The sequence below is a fragment of the Trametes versicolor genome, assembly GCF_000271585.1.
Source record: "Trametes versicolor FP-101664 SS1 unplaced genomic scaffold TRAVEscaffold_5, whole genome shotgun sequence".
In the NCBI taxonomy this organism is placed as follows: Eukaryota; Fungi; Basidiomycota; class Agaricomycetes; order Polyporales; family Polyporaceae; genus Trametes; species Trametes versicolor.
This window is the reverse complement of record NW_007360325.1, coordinates 1790663-1802785: the sequence shown is the minus strand read 5'-3', so window position 1 is coordinate 1802785 and position 12123 is coordinate 1790663. Positions and strand designations below refer to the sequence as shown.

The following is a 12123-nucleotide window of genomic DNA, read 5'->3' as shown; positions in this document are numbered from 1 at the left end:
GCCCTGAAGCTGTGCCCGTATACATCAGTGCGATAGCCAGAGGTATGTCCAGTAAAGAGCTCACCGTCTCAATGATAATGCCATTCTCCCAGGCCGCCACGGAGCGCACGAGAAAGCCCTGCACCGGAAGATGTATGCGAGTCGTACGAGTCTTGATCCGCACCGAGGCGGCATATTGGTTACTTTTGGCGTTTCCGGAGGCGTCCATCCCGAGAGGTGTTGACGGGCGGTACGTCAGAGAGCCAACTTCCTTTATATCATAATCCAGGAACTCCAGCTCCAGCTCGTCCCCCTCGAGGATGCGGCCTAGCACGATCCGTGACCCCGAGATGCCGTACGAGGGGCCAGGAAGGCAACCACTGCGCTCGATGATCTGCACTCCCGAAGCCCACTCCTCCCAGCCGAAGTGACGGGGATGCTTGTTTCTTCTGAAAAGCTCGGCGCAAGCGACGATCGGATCTCGCGGGACGAAGATGAAAATGTGCTTGTTCTCGAGTCCATCTGTCGCAACGACCAGCCTGATCACGTAGATATACTGCCGAGGGTCCAAACGGCAGAAAGGCGTATTCGGAGCGAGCGACGGAGTGGTGATGGAGATGGTGCGTATGAGCCATGTAGTATCTGGGGGCACTATCTCCAAGGTGGCAGCCTCGCGACTACCGTTCGGGAAGTGAGACGCGGTGTAGTAGTCGTAGACATGGAGGAACTTGTCATCGTAGCCGACAAAGATCATGCGAGCATCGTCAAGAAAAACTGCCATATTGTCCGAGGGGATTGATGGGTTTCGGATGCACTTGCCGGGGGAATTAGCATTTTCATCAACGAATATAATGCCGCTGCGCTCCCCGACAGTGCAAGGACGTACCTCACCAATGAATGCACCCTTCTTCCAACACAACAACCCACAGACGTAGAAATGGAACGCGTTATGCAGATAAAGAATGTGATCGCCATGAATCAACAGCCGATAGGATGGGAACAGGTCGCCGCCGTCGATATCGATTGAAGGCTCCGAGGCGAGACGGTGCGCTTTCCCATTAGATAGAGACCTGAGCGAGAGGAACACGGATCGAGCATCACTGGTCGAAGGAAGCACAAAGATCAACATCGCTATGGCATGAACGGGGACGGGAAGAACATACCGATTGAGGAACAATACAGCTAGGAGATCCTGCGATGGATCTATAGCAATATCGAGGGGGATCCCTGGTTGGCGCCGCAGAGACGTGACAGTCCAATTATGCTGCTCTGCGATTCCCAGTGGGCTCGCGAAGCGGGTGCAGTGGACGTCTCCTGATGGCGTGGTGTCGATTAGTACCCCGCTGGGGTGAACGCATGTTATCCTGGCAAATCGCCGCGGGGGCGTTTGCTTTCCAGTGATCTTCTGCAGGGATTCGCCAAAAGACATGGTATCCCAAGCTGTGTGGTAACGTTGTACTCGTAGGTACTTCTCCTCGAGCGGAATGCTGTGGTGCTCGTCGACGTCGACGAGTTTAGAGCGAACCAACTCAGTGTGATACTGGAGGATAGGTGTTGTTTGAATCAGCCCTGATAGTGTGCTGCACACCTATACATCATTGGGAGAGGGATGTTAAACCCATGGGTGAGATTTCGAGTATGATATAGTACTTCATCCAGTAGGACTAGGAACTACACACCTCGCGACAATTACAGAGCGATCTAGCATCGGTTTTCTGTAATATATTTACCAGAAGCTCGTTTGGCATACCAAGCAAAGAGAGATGTGCCATCTCGAAAGGAGGTTGATGGATGGCGCAGTGTAACTTGAGCACTCAGAGTAGTGGCTGCATCATGCCATCAAGCGCCAGTGCCACCAGGGCGCGGGTGGCACGAGTAGTGCACGCGGCGGCGGGTCGCCTCTGCCCAGTCTCTGCAGGTCTCTGCCCGCGCAATCGCCCAACAACATCGGCTGCATCGTCCGCGCGTGCTTCTTCTTGTGCGTGCGTTGTCCTGTAGGAATCATATACACTTTCACCGTCCGTCTTGAGCTCCGTTCAGATTCAGAATGCCCTCCTTGGAGGTATGTCACCCAAGGCCGTCCGCCGGGCCGTCGGTCTCCCGTGCCATGGTATCTTGCCGGTTATTCTCGGAAAGTTACACCTAGGTAAGGTATGCATGGGACCCGGCCTACAGTAATAGTCTGCTGACATATTGCTTCAGCCTCGGAGTGCTCCAAAATGTGAACGTGTTGCATAAGACTCTACTTGCATGCTCACAGCGCCCATCGTGCCGCTGCCTACGTGCTCTTGATCCATAGTCGCCATGTCGAACAACGTCATCCTCATCACTGGTGCCGGTGGGTTTCTCGGTTCACTCGTATGTGCAACGCCCACGATGCCCTGCAAGACGAACTCTGACACATGCTAATCGCAGCTCGCCCGGACGCTAATCTCCGACTCGGCTGCACAAGCTACGGATGTCAAGCTTATCCTCGCTGATGTTGTGCAACCCAAGAGCCCCCATGGAGGGCCGAACGTCCTGGCAGTTCAGGCGAACTTGACAGATCCCACCCAGGCGGACGCACTGTTCAACACCGCGTTCGGTGTGCCCGACACGGTATACTGCCTCCATGGCATCATGTCCCGTGGCTCGGAGGATAACTTCGATCTCGGAATCAAGGTCATAATTTGGCTTCGCTGTAGGCCCTATAGCGCACATCGAAGCTGACTTGTACGGCAGGTGAACGTTGACTCCGTCCGCTCTGTGCTCGATGCAGCGCGCCATGCAGGAGAGCGCACAGGAACCTCGATCAAGTTCATCTTCGCCTCCTCCCTCGCCGTCTACGGAGGCCCCCTCGTAGGTGTACTCAGACGTGCCCCATACCAGAAGGCTGATGCTTTGGACAGCCCGAGATAGTGACCCCCGAGACAATCGCCACGCCGCAAAGTGCATACGGCGCGGCGAAGCTCATCGACGAACTCTTCATCAACGAATACACCCGTCGCGGGTTCGTCGACGGCCGCATCCTCCGCCTCCCCACCATCGCTGTGCGCCCCGGGCCCCCTGCAGCAGCCTCTTCCGCTTTCATCTCTGGTAGGCACCCCCACCCGGTGCATACACACGCTGCCACTGACGACGTCCCTTGACAGCGATCATCCGCGAGCCCCTCCAAGGTGCCGAAACGACGTGCCCGATCGGCGACAGCCTCACCTCCCCCGCGCTCGACGCACTCGCGCTCTGGCTCGCGAGCCCCGAGACGACCGTGCGCAACTTCATCCTCGCGCGGTCCGTCCCCGCCTCCGCCTTCGCCGCGCACACGCGCGTCGTCTGCCTGCCCGGGTTCACCGCCACGGTCCGCGACGAGCTCAGCGCACTCGAGCGCGTCGCGGGCCCGGAGGCGGTCGCGCGGATCCGCTTCGAGGACGACGCGACGAACCGCCGCATCGTGGGGTCGTGGCCTGCGCGGTTCGATAATGCGTATGCGCTCAGCTTGGGGTTCGTGGTGGATGAGGGCGGGATGGTGCCTATCGTGCAGCGGTTCAAGGATCAACTCACCGCGGGCCAGGCCTAGCGCCATTCTCCGTCATCGCTCGTCTCGCAGCTGTAGAGATACTTAGCGATGTATCGTGCGTAACACACCACACTCTTCAGTGAGAGATAGCAGTCAACATGGTGCATATTGCTTCCAAACTTCCGAATCCTGATTGTAGCACATCCAAGGCCTGTACGCACAACCGTCGACAAACAAAAAGACATCAATAAGTAACTCCCAAACATCATCTACAAAGGTAAAGGTGTAAAAGCAAAGGAAACTGTGGCAGCCAGCGCGACGCGAAGGTGTGTACTACTAAAGCCCGCCCGCGCGAGCGGGGGTGGCATAAGACAGCAGAACGCAGACAGGGGCGGCTCCGCGGCGCGCGGGGCGGCCACAGAGCCTGATAAATATTGAAAAAGAATATACGGTATGGGCGCAAACGCGGGGGTAACGAGTAGCAGAAAGAGAAAAAAAGCAGAAGTCGTCACATGTAAAGGAGCGGGAGGTCGTGGGGGACGTTAAGCGGGAGCGGCCCCAGTGCACAGACACGCGCGCGAGGGTGCTCCTTGCTCAGAACCACGCCCTCCGCCCATACGCGCACACCTAAAAGACCAGTCCCAGAGCGAACAGCGAACCAAAAAGCACAACAGCGGTCGAAGCAGCAGAAGATAAGAAGTGGAAGGGGCGACGAACGGGTGGTATCTTTTTACATCTTGCCCCAGAGCGTCCGTCGTGGCACATCCGTCGTGACTATCAAACCCACACTTCAGCTGCACACCCAGCAGCTGCGCCTCACCAGTTCATCGTGTTGTCGCGCAGGATCGGCGCGCCGATCGGCGGGCGGCGCTCGCGCATCGTCGGGTTGAACGGGTCCTCCGAGTACGCGGGCACCTGCTGCACCGGCGCCTGCGGCTCCGCGCCCCGCAGCGAGTCCGCCGCGTAGTAGAACGAGCGGCGGCGCTGGCCGCCGACGCTGTCGCGGTCGAACTCGTGGTCCTCCTCTGGCGGCGCGCCGATGAACTCGTTCTGTCCGGGGGCGTCCGACAGCCTGCGGTGCGCAAGCTCGCGGCGCTGCTTGACTGCGCGGAACACGAGGAACGCGAGGATGAGGAGCGCGATCGCACCGAGGGAGCTCACGACGCCGATGATCGCGTCCTCGCGCGTCTTGGATGACGACGAGGCGGACGAGGACGCGCCACTGCTCCCGCCGCTGTTCGTATCCGTGCTCGTTGACCCGGGGGCGTTCGTGACGGGGAAGGAGGACACGACGTGCTCTGCGAGGTCCTTGTACGGCGAAGGCAGCGCGGTGTAGAACAGGGACGAGGTGACCTTGAGCTGCTGCGCGAGATCGTCGACGGTCTGCCCAGGGATCCAGCCGAGCCACATCGTCTGCAGGAGCGCGATGTCGTCGGGGCCCGTGTAGTCTGACGGCGCGTACACCTTCAGCTCGTACGTCTTGATCTGCGACTCTGCATTCCCACAAATTCGTCAGCATCCCCAACATCACATACATCGAGGTTAGGATATCACGTACGCGTGAGGTTGAGCGCGGTCTGCAGGATGGGCGACATCCACGCGAAGATCTGGGACGACGACGTCGAGTTCTGCGCGACGAACTTCCAGTTCAGTGCCGAGTCGAACAAGATCGAGATGAGCGAGTAGTTCGACAGGTCCGGGTCGCCCGGGTGCGAGCCCTCCGCGGGGAAGATCTGCAGCGGGAGGTTCGTCGGGAGCGCGGGCGCCGTCGGCTTCGTGTCCGCCGCCTGCGATGACACAGGCGAGATCGACAACGTGGTCACAGGCGTGTCCGGGTCCGTCGCAGTCGTGGTCGGGGTCGAGCTGCTCGTCGGGGCGATGAACAGGCTGGACTGCGTCACGAACGTGAACTCGGAGTTCACTGACGGCGTCGACGTGAGCGGGATGGTGGACGTCGAGAGCGACGTGAAGTTCATCGAGGCCGAGGTGATCGACGGGAAGCTAATAACGGTCCCGTTACTGGCGGTGGTCGTGGTCGCGTTCCCGCTCGCGCTGAACGTGGTGGTGTCGTTGCCCGAGGCCGTGGTGATGCCGCTGCTAGCTGTCGTCGTGCCATTCACCGGTGCGGAGGTGATGGTCGTGCTGTGGGCATATATACGTCAGCCAAACCCGAATACACCAACTGCACGAAACCCAAACATACACTCCACTGGTAATCGTAGTGGTCACGTTCCCAGATACCGTGGTGATAGTGGTGCCGCCCGAGACCGTAGTCGCATTCCCGCCGTCCGTGGTGGTGGAACTGAACGTGGTGATCGTCGAGTTCCCAGGAGCGTCAGTGATAGTTGACGAAAACGACGTAATCGTGCTAGACGAGGACGGCGTAGACGATGGCTGGAAGATCGTGGTAAGGTTAAGGGGGAGCGAGATCGTCGGGAGGATGCCGCCGCTGGACGAGCTCGAGCTCACGTCCGAAACGGAGGTGGGGGCAGATCCGGATGCGGACGCAGAGCCAGAATCGGACGCGGATGCGGAGACAGATGCAGACGCATCAGACGCTGAGGTGATGGACGCTGACACCGACGCGCTGGACGAAACCGAGGTCGGGAAAATGGGCGGCAGCGACAGGATCGAGCTGAGGATCGAGGACAAGGGGTTGCCCGGCGCCGTCGTGGAAGCGCTCGCAGAGTCGGTCGTCGAGGCGCTCACTGAGGCGCTGTCCGATGTCGGTACACTGGAGGCGCTGTCGGTGCCGCTGGGTGTGGACGAGTCCGTCGCGCTGGGTGCTGAGGTGGTGGGGACCTGGCTCGAGGAATCGCTGGCAGCGCTTGTGGGGACATCGCTGCTCGTCGTCGTCGGCGCGATCGCAGACGTGAACGACGATACACCAGAGCCAATCGCGGAAGTGAACGACGACGCGGCCGAGCCCTCAGCTGAAGTGAACGACGAGAGCTGGGAGCCGATAGCGGACGTCAAGGAGCCGAGCGCGGACGTGAGCGAGCCGATGGGGTCAAATGGCGTGGATGTCGAGGCCGGCGCGGTGGTAATGGTCGCGGCGCTCGATGGGGTATCGGTAGTGGAGGCAGAGTCCGTCGTGGACGCGGATACACTTGCAGAGTCCGTGGCCGATGCGGACACAGAGTCGGAACCGCTAGTGCTCGCGGACACACTGTCGGTAGAAGACACAACTGAAGACGTCACGCTCGCAGAGACCGAGTCCGTCGAAGACGCGGACACGCTCGCAGAGACCGAGTCCGACGCGGAAGTTGATGCCGAGTCAGATGCGGTCGACGTCAGCGAGGCTGAGACACTCGCGGAGTCCGTCGCGGAGGCGGAGTCAGTAGTGGAGCTCGAGACGGCGGTATCGGTCGACGACGCGAGGCTTGTTGAGCTTGCGGGGACGAGCGACGTTGTCGTGCCGTCGTCGCTCCCGGGAATAAGGTCGTCAACGGTGTCTCCGAGGACAGAGCCGGTGTTGGTAATCGTGTCGCCCAGGAAGCCGCCGGTGTCGCCTACAAAGCCACCCAACAAACCCGTAGCGCCTCCTGCAAACGCAAAACAGTCAGTACGTGTTTCCTCTCGAACGCTGCTACATCAGGAAAGGCATGGAAGTGCGAGTCTCGCCGCCAAATGCCTGGGCGGATCATCGACGCCACCTGACGCATTCCGTTTCAGGCGGTGAGTACGATGTATGGCACTTGGCCTTCCCCTTGTCTACAGCCTCAGGTTTGCCATTGGCCCAAAGCGATCGAGCCCAAACAAGCGCCCGAATGATTATAGCTACCGCGACCAAATTGCTCTGCTGGCTGAGTGCATGGGGCCACGGCACTCGCTCAGAGCTGGTAGGACGATCTGTGAACGAGTGCTTGTAACCCGCCGCCGAGAGGCGGCCATGTGGCGCTGACGGAGGGCGGTGGAGGCTCATCAAACGCGTTCAGGACGTGTGATCATCAATACCACAAGTGAATCCGCGTCGGACAGCGGAAAACCCTTGCTAGCGGTGAGAACCCAGCGACGGTCCTCGAGAGCACTCCGGAAAGGCAGCGGAGCCTGAGCAGAGGGAGGGCTTGTTGGGGAGTGCGCCTCTGGAGGTGTATGGACCAGGAGAATGATGGGGGAAATGCACAGGCCTGCCACGGTGAGCTTCGCCGCCATCCAACCCGACTCCAAGCTGGCCACCGTCGTCTACGAGAGAGGCATTCAAGGGAAGGAGGGAGGACGCAGGAAGTGTCGCAGAGTGGACATACGGCGGCAGGTGTTGCCGCCGCAAACGAGTGGCGAGAGACAGAGAGAAGACGCTACTCACCGAGCAGATCACCAAGGTCGCGAGTTTGGAGTAGAGATGCGAGGCCATCACGCCGTGTTGCAAGAGAGCGACGGGCATGCGAAGACGTGAACGAAGAATGTGTGGCGGCGACTGGGGAGACCTGGAGAACGGAAGCAAGCAGAGAAGCGAGGAAAACGTTTGAGACGAGATGCATAGTGGAAGAGACGATGGTGCTAAGGCGAAGACCAGGTTAGATTTGTGCTGACGAGCGTGGACGGCGGGACGGAGCGGGCGCGTCCGCCTGGAGGGGGAGCAAGGAGCGTGGGGCTGCTGTGGAAGGCAGAGGGAGAGAAGGGGGACGGCGCGGTGCGAAACGAGGAAGATTGCCGCGCAGACCGAGTTCTTGACCGATTATTGACGGATTTTGTGCGAACCAGAGCGAGCGCAACAGATGGCGAGAGTCAACCGACCGTGTTTCGCGACCCCCCGCCCTCAGCTCAAGTTGGCCTTATTTGGCCCCCATCACTACAAACGCCCTGATCATCATTCCCCCTCCCGCCCGACGCCCTCCTCCATTCCCCTCTCCTCGACGCGTTCTGCGCCCTCAGCGACGTGTTATTCACCCCCGCACGTATGCCGCACCAACGGCGGACTTTGACGGACGGACATGAGCGGAGGCGTTTTCTCGCCACGCCGGGCGTGCAACCATGGTGACCGTATTTCCTTTCCGAAAGACACAGCCGCCGTAGACGCCCATCGCTTCGTCTCCGGCAGCCGCGTCCCGGCGTCTCCCACCATTCGTCCAGCTGCGACTCCTCGTGGACCTGCCTGGGCTTTTCTGTGTACTCAAATACTCAACACCCGAGACTTGGCAGCTACCCGCACGACGACCAACGCTCTCTGAACACTGCGGACATCGGCACTCCGTGTGGCCCAGACTCACGCCCTTTTGCTCCGCCGTGCATCTACCGCGGCCTCATGTTGCCAGCTTCGCAAACTTAGAACCGTTCATCTCAAACCCACGGCCTTACTCCGCCTCCAACATTCCGCCACGCTCTGACGGATCGATGGGAGCCTGTTATTTGCCGCTGGAAGACTTGTGGACCGCAGCCTGTCCGGCGTGCACTGGCACTATACCCGCGTCACGCCACAAGCACGATTCCCCTCCAATCTGTTAGGCAGCGTATTCAACGGCGTGCCTCAATTCAGGCATAACCGCCCATCAGTTCTTGAGGTAAGCCCCCCTGAGAGCTTGTATGTATTCATTCAAATTCATCGGAATTCAATCAGGTTCTCCATCACCGCCGCCGCCCCTGTCTTCGAGGCCTCCCTGCCCAGGAGTAATCTCACTTCTATCGGGATTATACCCGCTTCCTTACAAAATAACGTGTCCAGCGGTCACTGACCGCACGATAGAAACAGCTCGTCAGCCAAGTGCGCCCTATATCTCGACATGCATGGCAACGATCCACAGAAGCTGTTAAGGACCAACGCTGTCGCCTTCCCTTCCGCCGCGCAGAACGCGTTCTACTGGTCAACAAGATGCTCGCCGGTACGCGAGCGCTTCGAACCTGTATGTTCGTCATTTGTCATTTGTCCTAGGCAGGGCTGTCATGCCGTCGCAAAGAATGACGTCGCAAAAGAAGCCGTTAAGGTTCGGATTAGGGTTCGGATTAGGGTTCGGGATTAGGGTTCGGGTTTTGCCGGGGTTAGACGCCTCCAACCTCCTCTCCCCCCAAGAGGGAGCCGGTCTGGAATAACACGCGAACGAGGCTTTAGTGTACCCGCCTGAGTGTTCCCGGCTTGGGGGACCCCCCGAGCGGAGCGAGGGAGGGGAGGGAACACGAATGGCGGGCCCTCTTCGCGCAAAAAACGCTAAGTCCAGACTATAAGCGCCCTTCCCAATCGGGGATGTTCTCTACTATTTCCTCAAACAAATCTCGATGGTGCGACGTCATTCTTTGCGACGGCCGACCAGCCCCTAGGCAGTTGATGCTTTAGTGGGATATTGCGATCGCGATCCTGGTGGCAGTTTGTTACCTCCGGATGTGATGCACGTCTCAGTTTATTTGTATATGCAGTGCTTCCTTGACGTTTGTGAGTACTTCATAGATCTCGAGAAGACACTAAACTTGCCACCCGGACATGTTACGATCAGTATGCGACAAGCCGTTATCCTTATTCATGCGGTACTGGCAGCTCCTCATCCGATTGTCTCCCGTGTTGGGAACGTCACTCAAACATCGTCGACAGAACCGTAGCAGCTCAGAAGTTCTCAGGTAAGAGATGAGTTGCCATCCATATCTCTTTCATTGCTTGGAGCATTGAAGGTCGCTAGCATATATTTCATACAGGTTAGGTCAATAGGTATGCGGTGCGCATTCTGATTCTGAAAAGCCAACCCTTGTTGAGTTTTGAAGCGCTGCCGCGGGTCCCTTGGATGTCGCGATTCTAACTATAGCTCTGTAGCATGTGCACAATCAGCTTCCCTATAATGACCCGTCTGAGAACGGCACACGGAAAGTGAAGAAGACAGATGCTACCGCCTTCCGCCAATCGCCACGCTCCGGTGGTCGACTCAACAATATCTTCCTCGAAGGGTATATGGATGCTTTGAATGAGGCCGTTTGTTCGTTCACGTCTAGGCAGCCGATACTCTAGTGTCATATTGACATTGCTCCCCAGCTGCGATCTCGATGCTGGTAAATAAACCTTCTATCATCGCATGCGGCAAGCTATTTTGCTCGAGCCGCCACCCACCCATTCTGTATCTCTCTTCGCCTTCGATTCATAGCAGAGTTTGCTCCTGCGAACGCGCCCTGGCCTCGAGCGTCCACATCCACGATGGCGCGAGTTATTCTGGACCAACGCGCGTTCGCATCAACGCTCGTCCCTCGCAGATGAACGGAGAACGCTCGCGCGCTGAACTTTGGGGCAATGTGACCCGGGACCGGTGACCCATCGCAGGATACAAAGCATATCGCCGTGCCTGAACATCGAATCGCAGTATCTGCTCGAGCAGATAACGTCGAGCAGAGAGCATTTCAGCGCTGCATGGCCTACGCCCCACAGTCGCCCACGTTTCGTGCATCATGAGCGGTGTGGAGCCCCGCCCACGAGGCAACATGGAGCCTCTAAAGACGGCGACCTAGACGTCAGTACTTCAGTGGCTGCACAACGTCCTAAGTACTGTCGCCATACCTTGCGATCTCGCGCAAAGCAGTCACAGACCAGCAAGCCAAGATGTGCAGGTGGTTTGCGTACCTTTCGACGACCGAGCCGTGCCTGCTTGAGGACGTGCTCATCCTGCCCGACCACGCGATCGCGAAGCAGGTGCACGACCGCTTCCTGCCCTACCTCTTCCACTACGAGCCCGATGCCGACCACAAGTCCACGAAGAAGGAGATGAGCCTCCGCAACAGTCCCTACAACCTCGACGGCCTCGGCCTCGTCTGGTGAGCCCCACCCCAACCCTCCCCCCACTCACCAACTAGCACCTACTCACCCCGCCCCACATGCAGGTACACCAACGCGCGTTCGGACTTCCGCGCCTGCCAAGGCCCGCGCCCCGTCTCCTACAAGATCCTCCGGCAGCCCCAAACCGACCCCGTCTTCCAATCCCTCTGCGCGGGCACCGCCGCGCACGCCGTCTTCGCGCACATCCGCGCCGCGTCCGGCGCGACCGCGATCACGACCTACAACAACCACCCTTTCACCTTCGGCCGGCACGCGTTCATGCACAACGGCGTCGTCGCGCACTTCCCAGAAATCAAGCGCGCGATGGCCCTGGCCCTGTCGGACGGGGCGCACGACCTCGTCAAGGGCACGACCGACTCCGAGCTCCTCGCCGCGCTCTTCTTCACGTACCTCGAGGAGGGCCGCGGGCCGCACGCGTGGGACGCCGCGCACCCGCTCGACGAGCTCAAGCGCTGCCTCGAGCGCGCGATCAGCACCGTGCTCGGCCTGCAGCGCGATGCGATGGCGCGCGCAGGCAAGGCCCCCGACGCGTCGAGCCTGAACATCGCGGTGACGGACGGGGAGCAGCTGCTCGCGATCCGCTTCCGGAACCACGCGGCGGAGCACCCGCCGTCGCTGTACCTGTCGACGCGCGCGGGCGTCGCGCTGAACACGAAGTTCCCGGGGCACCCGGACGTCGCTGGAGCGGACAACGGCGCGGGGAACTTCAGGGCGGAGGAGGAGCACGGGGACCATGTCATCGTCGCGAGCGAGCCGACGACTTATAAGGAGGAGCACTGGGAGCTGATCCCGAAGAACCAGTGTGTCATGGTTGGGCGCGATATGGTGATTAGGCGCGGACCGGTAGAGGTGCAGTTCTAGTCGGGTGTAGGATAGGTGTTGCGATGCGGGATCCACGTACCTCTGC

General features: G+C 59.5%; 4 protein-coding genes across 4 annotated transcripts; 2 read left to right on the top strand and 2 right to left on the bottom strand.

The window, feature by feature from the left end:
- Positions 1–64: 64 nt before the first annotated feature.
- Positions 65–1300, bottom strand: TRAVEDRAFT_71624 (uncharacterized protein; the record flags this gene model as incomplete). The annotated part of the gene is made up of 3 exons (XM_008039703.1): positions 1143–1300; positions 866–1079; positions 65–793 (listed from the first exon to the last, which is right to left on the bottom strand). A coding segment is annotated over exon 3 (696 nt), but the record flags the coding sequence as incomplete, so codon positions are not given.
- Positions 1301–2269: 969 nt separating this feature from the next.
- TRAVEDRAFT_64570 (NAD-P-binding protein) lies at positions 2270–3594 on the top strand. The gene is made up of 5 exons (XM_008039702.1): positions 2270–2337; positions 2395–2640; positions 2701–2817; positions 2868–3054; positions 3111–3594. The coding sequence occupies exons 1-5, from the start codon at positions 2284–2286 to the stop codon at positions 3530–3532; spliced, it is 1026 nt and encodes a 341-aa protein (XP_008037893.1). The 5' UTR covers positions 2270–2283; the 3' UTR covers positions 3533–3594.
- Positions 3595–4288: 694 nt separating this feature from the next.
- TRAVEDRAFT_121219 (uncharacterized protein) lies at positions 4289–5550 on the bottom strand (the record flags this gene model as incomplete). Its single annotated transcript, XM_008039701.1, has 2 exons — positions 4289–4965; positions 5031–5550. Coding segments are annotated over 2 exons (1197 nt in total), but the record flags the coding sequence as incomplete, so codon positions are not given.
- Positions 5551–10982: 5432 nt separating this feature from the next.
- On the top strand, positions 10983–12077 carry TRAVEDRAFT_167078 (N-terminal nucleophile aminohydrolase; the record flags this gene model as incomplete). Its single annotated transcript, XM_008039700.1, has 2 exons — positions 10983–11194; positions 11261–12077. 2 exons carry the CDS (start codon positions 10983–10985, stop codon positions 12075–12077), a joined length of 1029 nt encoding a protein of 342 aa, XP_008037891.1.
- Positions 12078–12123: the final 46 nt, after the last annotated feature.

Bases quoted from the DNA above. Each gene is read 5' to 3' on its own strand.
- TRAVEDRAFT_64570 (XM_008039702.1), top strand. From the start codon at position 2,284: ATGTCGAACAACGTCATCCTCATCACTGGTGCCGGTGGGTTTCTCGGT. The intron at 2,641-2,700 runs GTCATAATTTGG...CTTGTACGGCAG, and splicing joins ACTTCGATCTCGGAATCAAG to GTGAACGTTGACTCCGTCCG. The intron at 2,818-2,867 runs GTAGGTGTACTC...TGCTTTGGACAG, and splicing joins CCGTCTACGGAGGCCCCCTC to CCCGAGATAGTGACCCCCGA.